The 17,242-nt window shown below is 50.4% G+C and overlaps 1 protein-coding gene across 1 annotated transcript; it reads right to left on the reverse strand.

Annotated features, from left to right (window-relative positions):
- Window positions 1-506: 506 nt before the first annotated feature.
- LOC115080364 (toll-like receptor 13) lies at window positions 507-4,494 on the reverse strand. Its single transcript, XM_029584509.1, has one exon. The coding sequence runs from the start codon at window positions 4,388-4,390 to the stop codon at window positions 1,640-1,642; it is 2,751 nt and encodes a 916-aa protein (XP_029440369.1). The 5' UTR covers window positions 4,391-4,494; the 3' UTR covers window positions 507-1,639.
- Between the last annotated feature and the right edge of the window lie 12,748 nt (window positions 4,495-17,242).

Below are 17,242 nucleotides of genomic sequence, written 5' to 3' on the forward strand. Positions count from 1 at the left end.
GCATCCTCAGGGCTCCGAATTCTTATCCTCAGAGTTGCAGACAGCAAATCCTTGGTGGGGGGGTGAATGTGAGCAGCGCTTTATTAAACGTGCTGCCTGCCCTGGCGCAGGGAGGGGGGGAATGCCTCTGTGGATCATCCACACAGGAGAACGCTGAAGCTGACACTGGGGCTCCAGCTCTCGTGCATGCCTTGGACGGCCCCCAGTGTTCCAGGACAATGCTCATCTCTGAGTTCTTCTTGTGTGCACACCCTTCTCCAGCCTTTGCAGTAAACCTGTGCACACATCCAAACCCCCCCCCCCCCCCCCCCACCATCTCACCCGGAATCCTTTTAATCAAAACTAGTAAACAAATTCATTTATAACCCCAACACGCTGAGGTTCCCAGTCTTCTCCCCTTATGGTTGGGTAAACAACAATTAGAAACCACTAGAATTTTTTTTTTATCATCTTGAAAATTGGTAGTAAGGACCTACAAGGTCATGGACTTAGTGGGATAAAAAAAAAAAAAACAGAACGAGGACCATTGGAGGGATCAGGCCCCGGAGGGGTCTCCGGTGTCAGCTAGTTTTGCTCCCATTGCTTACAGAGATTTATAATGAATTTGTGTGTGGGGAGGGGAATAGGGTTAAACCTGTTCGGGTGGTCTCCCTCCTCAGCCCCTGTTGCTGAGTCATAAAAGAAGGGCAGAAAGTTGCAGTCACTGGACAGCAGCTCATATCCTTCCATGCATGTTTAAGGTGGACATCTAATTTAAGTCACCCACCCTGAGCAAATTACAGGAATCTCAGGTGTGATGGACGGGTGGTGTGCAGGTTAACCCTTTCCCCCCCCAGGCCCTGTCCTCCTCTGGTGGTACAGCAGTGCGCAGGTTTCCAGGAGCCATTTTGGGTGCGGCCTGGAAAAGCCCGGAGTCTTTACAGGCCGCGATGCCCGTCGTTCGGCCGACAGAAGAATTCTCCACAGGATGTGGCGGGACGCCAGTTTACAAGACCAAGTCACCAGCCCAGGGGGCGCCAGTCTGAGAAAGGGCCTGTGCATGGTCTCGGAAACCCGTGTTACCCCGACGTCTGGGGAGAATTCTTTCCAGCGGCCCAATAAAGGGGACTCCAGGCCCAGCCTGGCTACGGGAGCTCGGCACTCACAGAAGAAAAGCTCGTAATGCCTAAAGTCTTGCAGTACTAAATCCAATACCTTCCTGCACATAGGGTTACCACCTCACCCAGGTCAGTCCAAACAGGTCAATCCAGTCCTGCCCCACTGTATGTTTTGTGTTCTAGTTCTGATTTCCCTAAGAAAATCAAGAACTAAATCTACCTCCATGCCAGTTGTGGGCAAACCCACAACTAGAGCAGCTTGTTTGGGTTGCGGTGGCAATCCTACCTGCACAGGGTATACAGTAGACTCTGTAGCACCTAAGACAGGCTGGGCCAGTCCTGGCTTTACTACATCATATGCATGGAATGCATGACAGCTACACCTCCCAGCATTCAGTGGGGCAAAACCAAGACCAGCTGAGTCTGTCTCATATATCATAGCATCATTTGGTAACTCTATACTTGGAACTTATTTCCTCAATGCAGTCATGATCTTCTAGATGTTTACACCCAAGCTTTTAGCCACTGCAGGTAGCCCAGCCTTACCCATCCAGAACCTCTTGAGTCTCTTCCCTATCCTCACCTATGGCCTTACGCAGCCGGGCCCAGAACAAGGGCTGCTCCCCAATATTCTCTGTCCACTCCAGGTAGGTCTTCCTCTTGACAAACCGGGCCATCTGGTGGTAGCGGGAGAGCTTCTCCATAGAGAGCTTCTCCAGAAAGACCATGATGATTGTGTTCTCCCTCTCAACCATGAGACGGTAGGTAGCCATGCGCATCTCCATGGTACACCAGTGGCTTTGGAGATAATGATGGCTGACCAGGCAGATGGTTCGGCGGCTGCGGTAGATGCTGTCCACGATATTATCCAGAATGTCCTTTCCCAGTTCAAAGTCCCGGCCATGCAGGCAGACCTTGAAGAAAGGTGGTCCCTGCTCTTCCAGGTTGGGCAGGAACTCATGGACCACCCAGTGCTCATCATGGCTGTTATAGGAGACAAAGATGTCAAAGTCATAACGCTGGTGCCCATCCTGCCTACCTCGGTAATTCCACCAAGTCCTCAGGATATGCAGCAGGTAAAAGAGGTACCAGCGGACTTTATGATAAAAGAGGGTGGCCAGGATGAAGGCAGCTTGAATGGAGAATGTGCCAATGAATAAATAGTACTCATTCTGGGAAATGCAGTCCCTCTCAAGAAAGTAGAGCCAGTCCATCTTCAAAGTACCAAGAGAACAGCTAATGGCACCCATCTTAGGACTTCTCACTTTAGTGTGGGTGGCTAACCAGCTACCAAGCCAGGCTTGGCCACATGAGCATTCCAGATGGACATTTATCAGATAGAGGTATTTCAGTCTGTCCATGCTGTCAAACAATCCCTCCTGCAAGGTTTTCACCTCTTGGGATTTAAAGACCAGGACCTCCAGAGAGGTTAGGTCTTTGAACATAGAGGCTGTGAAGTGCTCAATGCCCGAGTCCTCCAGAATCAAGGTCCGGAGCCTGGTGAGGTTGCGGAAGAGCTGGTATGGGAAGAGGAAGTTTTTTTCAAAGTCCTTTCTCAGGTCCTTTAGGTGGAGATGCCGAAGTTTAGAGAGATAGGGTAGCGTGTCATTCAAGGGGCTGGAAACCTTGGTGAGGGGTATTTCTGCTGAGGAGCTGTAATATACCCTTTGCACGCTGGGGAAGGATCGGAGTCCCATCTTGAAGCTTTCAATTGATACTAATGGTAAGCAAATCACTTCATGATTGCCCTCCAGGCGGAGCTCCTTCACTGATTTAAAAGGAGATAGCTTGCAGGTGGAGATGACTATCTTAGGAGCCTTCACCTCTACCATCCCAATGGTGCTACAGTTCTGCACGCATCCAATCTCAATTTTGGAGCCCTCCAGTTGGAGCTTGGTCAGGTGAGGTTGTGAGACTTGGAAGATTCCTATTTTTTCAAAGCTTAAGGAAAGTTCCTCTAACAAGGTCAGAACCTTAAAGGAGTCATTGTGGTTCTTTAGCTTGTTGCCCTCCAGATCCAGGAGCTTCAGGACTGGCAGATGCTCAAAGTAGAAGTTCTCCAGAATAAAGAGGCCATTAGATTTCAGATTAAGGACCTCCAAATTGTCCAGACCCATGAACACACTGCTTTTGAAGTTCACGATGTGATTTGAGCTAAGGTCCAAATAAATCAGGGCAGGGAGGCAGGAAAGCTGCTGAGCACCGAGGTCCGTGATCCAATTGAGGGAGAGATCCAAGTGGGTGAGGTTTCTGAGAAGGATGGAACCTGATTCAGAAAGACACAAATCCAATGTCTTTATCTTGTTGTCCCACAGAACTAATATCCTAAGGCTTGGCAGCTTCCTCATCAAGGGGCCAGAAAAGCTTTTCAAGAAATTGCCTGACAAGTTGAGGGACAACAAGCCAGAACATCCTTCTAAGGACTCAGTATCAAGATGCCCAATGAAGTTTTGGGCTACAGTCAGGTTCCTCACCTTGAGATGTGCCACCACCTTGCAGATATCCATCAAACTCATATAGTCTTGGTTTTTCATGGCATTCAGAGATAAGACCTCAATTTCCTCAATCCCAGACTGGAGAAGCTCCTTAGCTTTCAAGAAGGTGGCATCTGCTTTAAGGACCTTGAGATGCTTGAAGTTGCATAAAGAATCATTCTCCACTTTCTTGAGGTCATTACTAGATAAGTCCAGGGTGGAAATGACTGGAGAGAATCCCATGGCCTGCAAGGGAACCCTGGTTTCAATACAGTCCAGTTCTCTAGTGGCAATGATGCCATTCCTCCTCACTTCCAGGATCTCCAACATTGTGAGGGATGCCAAAATGTTGGTTAAGAAGGACAACCTATGGAATTCATTCCCCGAGAAGGATGCAGCCTGCAGGGTCCTTAGTGGCTTTAAGATATTGGGCTGGAAAGCAATGTTAAGAAAGACATTCTCCAGCTTGAGATGGGTCAAGTTTTCCAACCCTTCAAAGACCCCATCTTCCAGCTGTATGTGCTTATGGATGTCCAGTCCTCCACGCATCTCCAAATATCTCAGGTGGACGAGTCCCTGGAAAGCTCCACTTAAAACAAGGAAGCTTCCTTGTAGATATAGGGCTGTGAGGTTGTCCATTCCTGAGAAGATGCCTTCAGAGATGTTCTTCACCAATAACTCAGTGAAACACAACGTTTCCACATTTCGCGGCACCTCCTTTAGGATGATCTCCCAGTGATTTACATTACTGCATCTAGCCAGGAGCCCCGAACCTGTGGTGGAGAAGCCGGGGCAGGAGATATCTAGAGTTTCATTCATGCCCTGCAGGCTCTGCTGGAAGATGTCACAGCTGGTGGTCACCAAAGCATCAGAGAATGCTACCAGGCTGAGAAGAAAGGCAGAAAGAAGAGCAGTCCACTCCATGGCCATCTCTTGAAGAGAGAAGACTGAGCTGTCAGCCTGAGCTACTTCAACTTCACAAGCTCCTAGTCTGTATATAATTATCTTCCCCAATCCCTGTTCCTTCATGCTCTTTGTGTAAATGTGGAAGTGAGAGAAGATGCGGAGTGTATAAAGGAAGGAAATAGGCTTGTGGTACAAGGAGGTGACTGTGTTAAACAGCTTTCATGTAACTGAGGTCTGGGTAAATGGTCAGACTACTGAAATGATTTAGGGTTTTGCACAGGCTGGCCAGCAATAGCTCATTCAAATGAAGGGTTTCCAACTCAGCCAAACAAGATCCAGGCCTGTTGTTGCGTCATTGAATACCTGGACTTGTAATTCTGACTGTCTCATTGATTTCCATGCATGCATGTTTGGTCAACCTTGTCTGAGTCGGTAACCCTAGAAGGGCCACCAAGTGACATTTAAATAAAAGGAAAAAGGCCCACACAGAGTGGGAAGAGGGGTCCACCTTAGAAAATGCAGGAGCAGCTGCAAATGGGCCCCCTCTTTCTTGGGTTCCTTGGGTAGAATTTATGCCCCTGTTGGGCAGCTATGTCCGACAGATGTGGGAGCCTAGGCAAGGCCGGTAAAAGGATATTAGGCGCCCGCCCCCGACCTCATTCACTCAGACAGGCCCCCCTCTCTTACACCCACTTAGGCTTCTTGTCTCATTCACACACACACCCCCTTACACAGTCTCTCTCTCACTCACCTCTCTCTCACTGCTCTCTCATACTCGCACAGTCCCTCTCACTCACACACACAAACAGAGGTGCCACTCACGGCCCACCGAGTCTCTGCCGCTCAAGGCCCACCATGGGCTGCGAGTGGGATAGACTACACTGACGGCGCCATATGGCTTCTCTTTTCCACCCCCTAATGACTGGCACCCTAAGCGGCCACCTAGTTCGCCTATTGGGAAGCGTGGGCCCTGGGTCTAGGGACTTTATTGCCCAGCAGTGCGCCTTCTGCACCACCAAACGGAGCCCCTCGGGGTCCTGACGTCCACACAAACGCAACAGCACCCCCAGCATTTCCGAACTGCTTCCCAGGCATCGTGTGCAAACAATGAAACAGCTGCACTAGGGATGGCCCTTCCTCGGGGGTTTGCTTCTTCTTTTTTTTTTATATTTTAGGCTTATCGATTTATTAGGCTGGTGACATTTTTTGGTTTGTTTGTTTTTCAAGTCATTAGTCTGCCAAGACTCTGGAGCTGGGGCACTTTCTGCATAAGATCTTCTCTGTTTCAACATCTCAGGGGTTGGGGAGCCAGGTTAAAATCCGCCCCGCCCCCTGCCTTTCCAGTAGGGGAGAGTGTAGAAGGAGTAGAGCTGCTAATTCGAAGGCTGATTTTTCTTCTTTTCCCTCCACTGGATTATCTTTAATATTCTTGATATACCGTAATTCCATAAAATATCATCAAGGCGGAAGGAGTGCTGTCCAGCCTTATGTAGCTGTCATGCGATTGTTCTGTATCTATGTATATGTTGACTGTGCAGTACTTCTAATAAAGAAATATTGGAAAAAAAAATATCATCAAAGCGGTTAACAAAATAATTAAATGCATACAAAAATCAATTCATATAGAGCAATAAATATAACATTTAAAAAAAAAGATAAAAACAAATAAAAAAAAAAATAACACTAAACAACTAAAACTAAAAAAATAAAAATAGAAATCTGTACATCATTATCAACCTGAGAAAACAGTCAAGCTTTAAGGCTTTCACGAAACTACTACCTGTAGTAGCCTTTTTCTTCTGCACGAAGAGGCTTTTTTAATATAATGTGCATGCGCTTGCCTCGCGATATAAAATGTATACGGATGTGGGCGCATCCCCCACGTGTGTGTGTATATGGGCCTCCACACGCTTGTTTCAAAGTTACAGTCCCTGGGTTTTAACTCTGAAATGCTTCCAGATAACTTTTAAAAGCATGATCACTCCGGTAAGAAGAAAAAGAAAAAGATTTCAGAGCTGCTTTGCTGTAATCCCAGATCCTGCAAACAATTGCATTGAGAACAACCAGTGAAGAGAATCGAATGCAGAAAACAGATCTAAAGAAATAATAATAGCTACTTGTCCAGCCTCGGCCTTTGTACAGATTTCATTAGCCAACGCCACCAGAGACATTTCCGTGCTAAAACCAGGCCTAAAATCAGACTGTCTTGGATGCAAAGCTTTCATTTTTTAAAATATAAAGTTCATAAATTGACTGTAGACCACTCTTTTGCAATACTTTGAATAGCCAGGGTTTTATTCTGGGGAAAAAAAATCAGCAAACTCATCAACTGTCAGATCCTCTGTTATGTAAGTGGGGTTGTTTTTTTTACTTTTAATTGATGCGTTGTTTTATTATGTTGGGCTTTGCTGAGATCCTTTTTGGCTTGGCGGAATTTAGATGACAGATAATAAATAAACTCAATTGTAGCTGTTTTAACATTCCCAGCTTCTTCTCCATCCTCCTCTTTTAACCTTTTTCTTTACAGTGACTCTCTAAGTACAATCCCCCTTCCCTCTTTCTGGCAGGGGTTGCATTTTTACCTCCATATGAAGCCTTGGGGATGGGGGGATAGGAAGCCTCAGGGACACAGACTGCTGCAGAGAGAGTTAGAAAGAGACAGCTAACCAAGGAGGCCTGGCAGAGGATGAGAGATGGCTCTGGACCAGAGGTGCTGAGGGGCAACAGCTAAGACTAGAGTTAGGGGCGGATGAGAGAGAGCCAGAGACTGGGGCTGGGAGAGGAGGAGAGAGAGCTGGAGACTAGGACTGGCAGGCTGTGGTGAGTGTCAGGCAGGCGACTGCTGCATGGACTTATCTGAAAGTTTATTTCAGCTGTATTACCCCAACCTGAGTGAATTTTCTATCAAGAATATGAGTAATATATTATTAGGAATAATAGTAATAGAGCACCTGTGAGCCACCCTGTGTGATAAAACAAGGACAGCAGACATACAATAGGCAACACCATTAGGAGGACTTCCTTGTCTTAAACCTAACCTCCATGCCCTCAACATCCTGAGAGACGTGAGGGCTCGGTTCTCTCGGTGATACCTCGGGGATGGAGCTGCAGTAGAATTTAATTATTTAGAGGAGATTCCCTACCATCTGTTGCACTGCCCCGAGTTAGGAAAAGTAACAGTAAAGAGTGGATTAGTTAAATTTGTGAACAGGAGATACAGAGCCTGTCACCTCTAGGGCACTGGGGATGGGAGGGCTCAGGGGATGGGCACAGGGATACAGAGCCTGTCACCTCTAGGGCACTGGGGACGGGAGGGCTCAGGGGATGGGCACAGGGATACAGAGCCTGTCACCTCTAGGGCACTGGGGACGGGAGGGCTCAGGGGATGGGCACAGGGATACAGAGCCTGTCACCTCTAGGGCACTGGGGACGGGAGGGCTCAGGGGATGGGCACAGGGATACAGAGCCTGTCACCTCTAGGGCACTGGGGACGGGAGGGCTCAGGGGATGGGCACAGGGATACAGAGCCTGTCACCTCTAGGGCACTGGGGACGGGAGGGCTCAGGGGATGGGCACAGGGATACAGAGCCTGTCACCTCTAGGGCACTGGGGACGGGAGGGCTCAGGGGATGGGCACAGGGATACAGAGCCTGTCACCTCTAGGGCACTGGGGACGGGAGGGCTCAGGGGATGGGCACAGGGATACAGAGCCTGTCACCTCTAGGGCACTGGGGACGGGAGGGCTCAGGGGATGGGCACAGGGATACAGAGCCTGTCACCTCTAGGGCACTGGGGACGGGAGGGCTCAGGGGATGGGCACAGGGATACAGAGCCTGTCACCTCTAGGGCACTGGAGACGGGAGGGCTCAGGGGATGGGCACAGGGACACAGAGCCTCTCACCTCTAGGGCACTGGGGACGGGAGGGCTCAGGGGATGGGCACAGGGATACAGAGCCTGTCACCTCTAGGGCACTGGGGACGGGAGGGCTCAGGGGATGGGCACAGGGATACAGAGCCTGTCACCTCTAGGGCACTGGGGACGGGGAGGGCTCAGGGGATGGGCACAGGGATACAGGGCCTGTCACCTCTAGGGCACTGGGGACGGGAGGGCTCAGGGGATGGGCACAGGGATACAGAGCCTGTCAGCTCTAGGGCACTGGGGACGGGGAGGGCTCAGGGGATGGGCACAGGGATACAGAGCCTCTCACCTCTAGGGCACTGGGGACGGGAGGGCTCAGGGGATGGGCACAGGGATACAGAGCCTGTCACCTCTAGGGCACTGGGGACGGGAGGGCTCAGGGGATGGGCACAGGGATACAGAGCCTGTCACCTCTAGGGCACTGGGGACGGGAGGGCTCAGGGGATGGGCACAGGGATACAGAGCTGTCACCTCTAGGGCACTGGGGACAGGAGGGCTCAGGGGATGGGCACAGGGATACAGAGCCTGTCACCTCTAGGGCACTGGGGACGGGAGGGCTCAGGGGATGGGCACAGGGACACAGAGCCTCTCACCTCTGGGGCATTGGGGACGGGAGGGCTCAGGGGATGGGCACAGGGATACAGAGCCTGTCACCTCTAGGGCACTGGGGACGGGAGGCTCAGGGGATGGGCACAGGGATACAGAGCCTGTCACCTCTAGGGCACTGGGGACGGGAGGGCTCAGGGGATGGGCACAGGGATACAGAGCCTGTCACCTCTAGGGCACTGGGGATGGGAGGGCTCAGGGGATGGGCACAGGGATACAGAGCCTGTCACCTCTAGGGCACTGGGGACGGGAGGGCTCAGGGGATGGGCACAGGGATACAGAGCCTCTCACCTCTAGGGCACTGGGGACGGGAGGGCTCAGGGGATGGGCACAGGGATACAGAGCCTGTCACCTCTAGGGCACTGGGGACGGGAGGCTCAGGGGATGGGCACAGGGATACAGAGCCTGTCACCTCTAGGGCACTGGGGACGGGAGGGCTCAGGGGATGGGCACAGGGATACAGAGCCTGTCACCTCTAGGGCACTGGGGACGGGAGGGCTCAGGGGATGGGCACAGGGATACAGAGCCTGTCACCTCTAGGGCACTGGGGATGGGAGGGTCAGGGAATGGGCACAGGGATTCAGAGCCTGTCACCTCTAGGGCACCGGGGATGGACTGGACAGAGGGACACAGAACCCTTCACCTCTAGGATCATGGCCGGCAGGTTGGTGGTGTCCAGGCTCTGTCCACTCTCCTCTGATATGTACCTTAGCAATGCTACCCTCCATAATCTAACTGTTTGCTGCAGTCTGCCCTACACAGCAAGAGATGAAAGGCTTGTTACGTTCATCCATCTGTGAGTAAGTGTCCCGTGGAAGATGCCAGTTCAATGTGTCACTTTTGTGTTTCTTGCAGGGCACTGCAGCCTCGGTGAATTCCATATCGAGAAGTAAGGCTTACTTACGCTTCTGTTCAGAGCTTCCGTATGTAAATACCACCTGTGATCCAAAAAGAGCAAATTACATAAGTCATAATTCCTTTGCCACCTTAATGATTGCAGTGTAGCTGATCTGCCCTCTTGTGGTACCTACAATGTGCCTTCATTATCTCTTTGTGCAATGTAAATTATCATTATTATTGTTTTTGGGTTTTTTACCGATAAAGCTGGCTTTGTTAGAAATTAAGAAATCTCTGCCGCTCCCCGGGTTGGGTTTTGTGATAGGACAGAGTCAGCACCCACAGCATGTAGTTGGGGGGGGGGGGGAGGGGGGGTGTCATTCATGGTCATTGCTCAAGGGTGACATCGAGTGTTCAGATTCAGGACTCGTGATTTGTAAGGCCCGGCGTGTGGCCCCTTGGACAAGAGGGTCTGTCTGTTGCTGTAATGACCAGTCTAGGCGCATTGGTGAAAGGCGGGGTTATAAAATGACCAGGGGAGGGGTGAATTCCCAGGAGGAAGCTGCGAATGAAGGCTGGTGGCCCGGGTTCCCACTGAGCTGGAAGTACAAAGGGAGGAAACTGCCAGGACAATTAAAAATAATAATAAAAAAATCACTTCCCTGCTTTCTCCACCAATAATGGGATTTCCCTTCCTCCCCTCCCTTTCTTGTAGACAAACCCCTCTGTCTCCCTGTGGTGGGGGGGAGGTAGGGCATACCTGGGGACATTTGATTTCCAAGTCACCCTGAGATTGTCCAGCATTGTGGGGGGGGGGGGGGGGCAGGGGTTATGCGCACAAACTTTCTCCCCTCTTAAACACACACACACACTCGTACACACTCCACACACACACACTCACACACCCTCCTTCACACTCACATACACACACTCCTTCACACATACACACACACACACACACTTGTACACACTCCACACACACACTCGTACACACTGTACACACTCCACACACACACACTCACACACACACACGCACACGCACACTCATTTTCACACGCCTTGCATTCCCATAATTACATGCATGCCAACTTCTCTCCCTCTTCCAAACACTTGCCCACTCACATACACTCACACACACTCGTACACACTCCACACACACACACTCACACACCCTCCTTCACACTCACATACACACACTTCTTCACATACACACACACACACACTCCTTCACACACACACACTCGTACACACTCACATACATTCCTTCACACACACACACTCACACACCCTCCTTCACACTCACATACACACACTTCTTCACACACACACACATACTCCTTCACACACACACACTCACACACGCAGTCGTACACACTCCACAAACACACACTCACACACCCTCCTTCACACTCACATACACACACGTCTTCACACATACACCCACTCACACTTCTTCACACACTCACACTCCTACATACTCCTTCACACGCACACACACATAACACGCTCCTTCACACACACTCACTTGTCCGCTCATGCTCACTTCTCCCTCTCACACCCATGCTCACTCACACTCTCACTTCTCTCATTTTCCTTCCCAGGCACACATTTTTCACACACATTCACTCATTCTCTTTTCCCACCCTGAACCCACCAGCAGGAGCCACCTCCTCCTTGGGACTTTATGGCTGATGAGTTGCCTTCTTCTTCCAGGCACAGGTTGATGCTGCCCCTCCCCCCTTCCCGCCGTTTAAGCCAAAGGGACTCTTCTCTTCTGCCTTGCCCACTCAAGCCTTTTTCTGCCTATGTGGGCCAACCCACAAGATCTTCTCTCCTGTCCCGCACAGGCCATTTTACAGGCAGCAGCAGGGCACCCACAGTTTTCCGCTATTGGCCCGGAGAGATGGAAATTCCTTTAGAATTCCAGCGTCTCCCGGTAAAATTCGGAGAGTTCCCAGGTACAGAGGTCAGGCAGGGAGAAAAAAACGCAAAGCTGATCACAGCCAAGAGGACTTTATTTTCTAGGCTAGGTAAGTCCAGAGAGCATCGTTTGTATTACTCTCCTCCTTCTGTTCCCCGAGCTCTCACTCTCTCTCTTTCCAGCTCAAACTCACAAATCTCCCCGAAGGGCAGGGAGAGCACAGAGATAATCCAGCCTAGGAGGTAAGGCCAGGTCTCCTTTAGCATCACCCACTCTCCCACTGCAGCCTGAGGTAAGGACAGGTCTCCTTTTAGCACTGCTCACACACTGCTTTCCGTCTCTGTTAACACCTCGCACTGGCTTCTGGGCGACCGGCAGGCAGTAGGATCCTGGGGGGGAGTTGGGATGGGGGAGCAGGGCTGTACCCCAGCCCCTGTCCCGGGTCCTTGATATTTGGAGAATGGCCTGCAGCAAAGACGGTGGGTGTGGGAGAAAGAGGCAGAACAAAGAGAGGGGGCAGAGAAGGGACAGACTCCTTTATCCAGGCACAGGATCAGAATTCTAATTGAGCACCTGCTCCAATAAATGGGGGATTAGCTGGGAGAAATGTCCGCTACTCTAAGACAGGGTGAGCCTTTGTGGACTCTTCTGTCACTGGACAAGCTATTGCCTTCTTTGGATATTATGGTGATTGTTCTTTCAAGCTGATTCTTGAAAGGATTTTAAAATATATAAACACATCATAAAGAAAAGCCTGGGCGAGAGAGAAAGAGAGAGATTTATACTTCCTGTCTTTATCTCTGTCTCCAGCTCTCAGCTGTCAGTTCAGGGGTGATCGCAGGTGCTGTGTAAAGGGGAGACCTGCCTCCAGCTCAAGCTGCGATCCTGTGTCCTGCTGTATAAAGGAGACCTGCCTTCTCAGGCTGAAGGTGAGAAGGATTTCGCTGTCGTCCCCCCCCGTTCACAGCTCCTGTGACAGGAGGAAGCAGGGATCCATGGTGTCTGCGAGCCCTCTCCAGGGACTCCCCTCTTTGACTGCCAGGGCCGAGCAATTGTGTTAGCTGAAGGTCATGCAAGGTCAGAGGTCGTGAGGAAAACGCGTAATCATTTACAATCAATGGGCTGACTTTTCCTCTCGGCGCCTTGACATTGGATTTTCGCCGTGTACGATCGATGATGGTGGGAGGTGTGGGGGACTCGCAGGGATTATTACAGGAGTACCTCGAGCTAATGCAAAGGATTTTTCAGCGGACTTGGCCAGATTATAACAGAATCATTCTCCCCTTTAATACCCCTATTCCAGTAGGGGACAGGGCGCTCAGGGTGTGCTATACACAGATATTCCCCAGAGAGGGAACTGCAATTAAATCTATGGAAGTGTTAAGCAGTAGTAGTAAATCTGTGTCATGGGAGAAGGACGTTCATAGGCTGGAAAGTTGAGAGATGGGGGGAGGGGAAGGGAGCTAAAGATAAATGTGTGAGTGCGTGCTGTGTATGTGGCTCTTTCGAGTGCTTTTCAGTAAGCTGGTGCTGCAAGTGTCTCTTATTGTGTAAGAGGTGCTGTGGTCTGCCTTTATCCTTGTGTATTAGTATGTGATGTTGTATGTGGGAGCTATCTCCTGTGTATGCTGTGCATGTCAGAGATGTGTGTGTGTGTGTGTGTGTGTGTGCGAGAAAGAAAGAGAGATGTGGCTCAGGAAAAAAATTAAATCTCTTTATGACTCAAACCTGCAATCTAAATAGTGGCCACCAGATGGTGCCACAGTCCTAAAGCTGAGGGTGTTTCCTTTTTTTTTTTTTTATATATATATATTGTGGTGACTGCATGGGCAACCCTGCCCTGGATGGGGTGCAATAATTATTACACAAGCTGAAATCCTGCAAAATATTTGCCCTACTCACCATCCTCCCCCTTCTCTTACCCTCTCTCCAAACCCTTTACCTTATTCCCCATGTCATTACCTCCTCCTCTCCCTCCCCTCTTACTCTTCTGTGCCCAGCTGCCAGCTTCTGCTTCTCGTCTTCAGCTGGTGAGGGGCTAGGGAGTCCCACCGGCTCTGCTGCTCTGCCACTTGCTCCTCCCTCCTCTCTTCAGTTTTTTGTTGTTTTTTTTGGGGGGGGGAGGCTCCTGGGGGACCTTTGCAGGGTTGTGAGGGAAAGGGAAAGAGGACTGAGGATCAAGAGTGGGGAGTGAGGGGGTGGAGAGAGGAGAGGAGCAGCAATCAGGTTGTGGTGGGAGAGGGGGGAAGGGGGGTTGTAAATAACACTTGCAAACCCTGGATGCTTTGTGCCCCATCCAGCTCTCCTAGTTACAGCCCTGTTCTGTCAGGCCATGACCGCCTAGGGGACCACAAGCACCCGTAGTGGGACACAAGGTGTCACTAGGGCAGCACTGGTGGTGGAGCGGCAGTGGGTGCTCCCCAGGACCGATCCGGGACGTTTTGTCTGGCGCCGATGGGATGCGCAGCCCTGTGCGGGGTGCAACGAATAGTTTATTCCGCTCTGTTCGTTCATGTGTTTCCCTGATGGGTTCTGGCTAAATGAAATGCCGGCTGCTTCCTTCCAGCTGCTCTCCTCTGCCTTGGTGCTGGGAGTCCCGGAACATGTGTTATGGGGGGGGGATGCAGGAGAGAGCCTTTAGGAATCGGAGGAACCACAGGAGCTCTGCCAAGGTATCACATAGGGGTGGGGAGGGAGAGTGTACTTAGTGCTTTGTTTGTTCCTGTGGTAATTGTTTGTGAACCTCTGTTAGTGCTTTGCTTGTATTAGTGAGGTTTTCGATGTGTGTGTGCCTGTGTTAGTTGTTTGTGAACCTCTGTTAGTGCTTTGCTTGTATTAGTGAGGTTTTCGATGTGTGTGTGCCTGTGTTAGTTTGTTTTCTAATTCACCACCTCCGAAGGCTTCAAAGGGGCATGGGATAAACCCTGTGGATCCCTAAAAGGCTTAAAGGGTGGGAATGAAGAAAAGAGCGCATGGGGGTAACTTGCTGGTGCGGCGGTTTCTACCCTTAGCAGAAGGCATGGAGATTACTCCCCTTAACCAATAAGCCTTGAGGCTTTTAATGCAAATGCAACATTGTTCCTCGCTTAGACAGCAGGGGGATAAGAGGAATTGGATTCAGACGACAACCGAGGGCCCCGACTTCCATAGTCTGGGATACTGTTACGCGGACATAAGGAAAAAGCACAGGACTGCTTCTACGGCCAAGTCCTACAGGAAACGAAGAAAGCGTGCATGGGGGTAAAGTGCTGGTGCGGTGGTTACTCCCCTTAACCAATAAACCTTCATAATGTTGATGCAACTCCAACCTTGTTCTCTGCTTCGAAGGAGGAGGGTGGGGGCTGAAAGGAAAGAGGAATTTGGATTCAGAGGCGACCAACACGAGCCCTGACTTTATTACAGTCTGGGGCACTGATACTCAGATATTAAGGAAAAAGCACACAGGACTGCTTCTAGGGCCAAGTCCATAAGCGAAGCAGGGCAAGCAGCACTGACCGATGCATGGGGGTAACCTGCACGGCACGGCAGACATTAGCAGGGGAAGCTTGCTGGGCAGACTGCACGGACCATGGGTCCTTTTCCGCCGTCACTTCTTTGTTTCTGTGCGTGTATGTGTCTGTGTCTGTGCGAGTGTGTGTGTGCGTGCTTATGGTTCCTCTCTGTGGGGATATTCGAAGCCTCCCCTCCCCCCTCCGCCGGGCCCTGTGTTATTGATGGTGGCAGGAGGCCCGGGGCTGGGGGTCTCAGCTGTCACACACCCTGCCTCTCTGCCCCTGCCACTCACTACTGAATTATTCACCAGGGCTGGCGCTGCTGTCCCATATATCACAGCCCATTCCCCACCCCTTGAATAATTTAACAACTTTAGCGCCATTAGGGGAGAAGCAGAGGAGTGGGGGGAGGGAGAAAGGGAGAATCTCTGATGGTGTCAGAAAACATCTTCTCTCTGATTCAGATCCAGGAGCCTTCCTCTGCATGACAATTTGCCCAAGTGTTGCTTAAAAGGAAGGGATTAGAAGGGACAATTCCCAGGTCCCGTGTCCTATCTTAGGTCAGATCACCGTTCTGGCCCACCTATTTTGCTATCCTGGCTGCTGTTTGTCTTCTCTGCACCCCCACCCACCCCTAGGATTTCTAAAGAGCTTCTCCTGCTCCTTCTTTTGTGGGAATTCTGGTTTTCTCTCTCAGCTCTGGGAGGAGGGCATCTTGCACCACACAGGAGGAAATGGGCTTCTTAGTCTCGTTTTCTGGCATTACACTGCATGCAGAGTCCAGCTTCTTGGTGTTTCCAGTTCACTTTCTTGTCTGCATTGGGTTTCTATTTCTGATCTCTGGTCTCTTTATTCTATATTTGCTGGGGGAGGGGGGGGATCTGGTGTGTAACTAAGATGCAGTATCCTTCTAGCATGTATTTTCTGTCTAGGGATCTGTAGCAGTCCAGTGTGTTCTGTTTTCCCCAGTAGGAGGTGTATTGGTGTTCTAGGGCATGTTGTAATATTTGCATTGCCATCTTTTCCTTTGCTGGGTTCTGGTGTGTAACTAAGATGCAGTATCCTTCTAGCATGTATTTTCTGTCTAGGTATCTGTGGCAGTCCAGTATGTTCTGTTTTCCCCCAGTAGGAGGTGTATTGGTGTTCTAGGGCATGTTGCAATATTTGCATTGCCATCTTTTCCTTTGCTGGGTTCTGGTGTGTAACTAAGATGCAGTATCCTTCTAGCATGTATTTCTGTCTAGAGATCTGTAGCAGTCCAGTGTGTTCTGTTTTCCCCAGTAGGAGGTGTATTGGTGTTCTAGGGCATGTTGCAATATTTGCATTGCCATCTTTTCCTTTGCTGGGTTCTGGGTATTAGTACTGGATTGGTGTGGCAGGTGCTGAGTGTGCTTCTTCTGGGCTTGTGAGTTACTTCACAGAGTTCCCGGTAATGGAGGGAGTTTGTGTCTTTGGGATTGAGAAGACACCAGAATCTGAATAGTCTTTTCTGCATGGTGAGTGGGAAGGGGAAGTGTCCCAGTTCTGCTCTGCATCCATTATTGGGAATGTTTCTGTGTGCATGGCGTGTCGGTTTGCAGAACTGGAGGGGCAGGGTTTCTACTGGGAGGGTCTGTCCCATTCTATGTAGTCTGGGACTAACGATAGACCCCAGACCTCATTCCCGTATAAAAGGATTGGTTGAATGCTAATATAAAAATACTTTTACTGGCCAGGGCTTTCTTTATTGAAAGCTTGACTCTCGCTCTCTCTTTCTTTGGTTTGAGGTGATTCTTGGAACCTGCAGTAGTGCATGAAAGGAGAAGTGTCGGGACTTGCCCCGGTCTTCTTTGGAGATTTTATGTACTCTGAGCAATACACAGATATCCTCCCATCAGCTCAGAAGACTTTAACAGTCACATCACAGGGGACCCTTGCGCCGAGGCGGAGTTGGCGTTACCTGCAGGTCCTCGCCGTCAGCAGGCGGACTCAGACGAGTCACAGGCCCAACT

Source organism: Rhinatrema bivittatum, chromosome 19 (genome assembly GCF_901001135.1).
Source record: "Rhinatrema bivittatum chromosome 19, aRhiBiv1.1, whole genome shotgun sequence".
NCBI classification, from domain to species: Eukaryota; Metazoa; Chordata; class Amphibia; order Gymnophiona; family Rhinatrematidae; genus Rhinatrema; species Rhinatrema bivittatum.

What these genes read in the sequence shown, in the direction of transcription:
- LOC115080364 (XM_029584509.1), bottom strand. Translation starts at nt 4,390, where the DNA reads ATGAATGAAACTCTAGATATCTCCTGCCCCGGCTTCTCCACCACAGGT.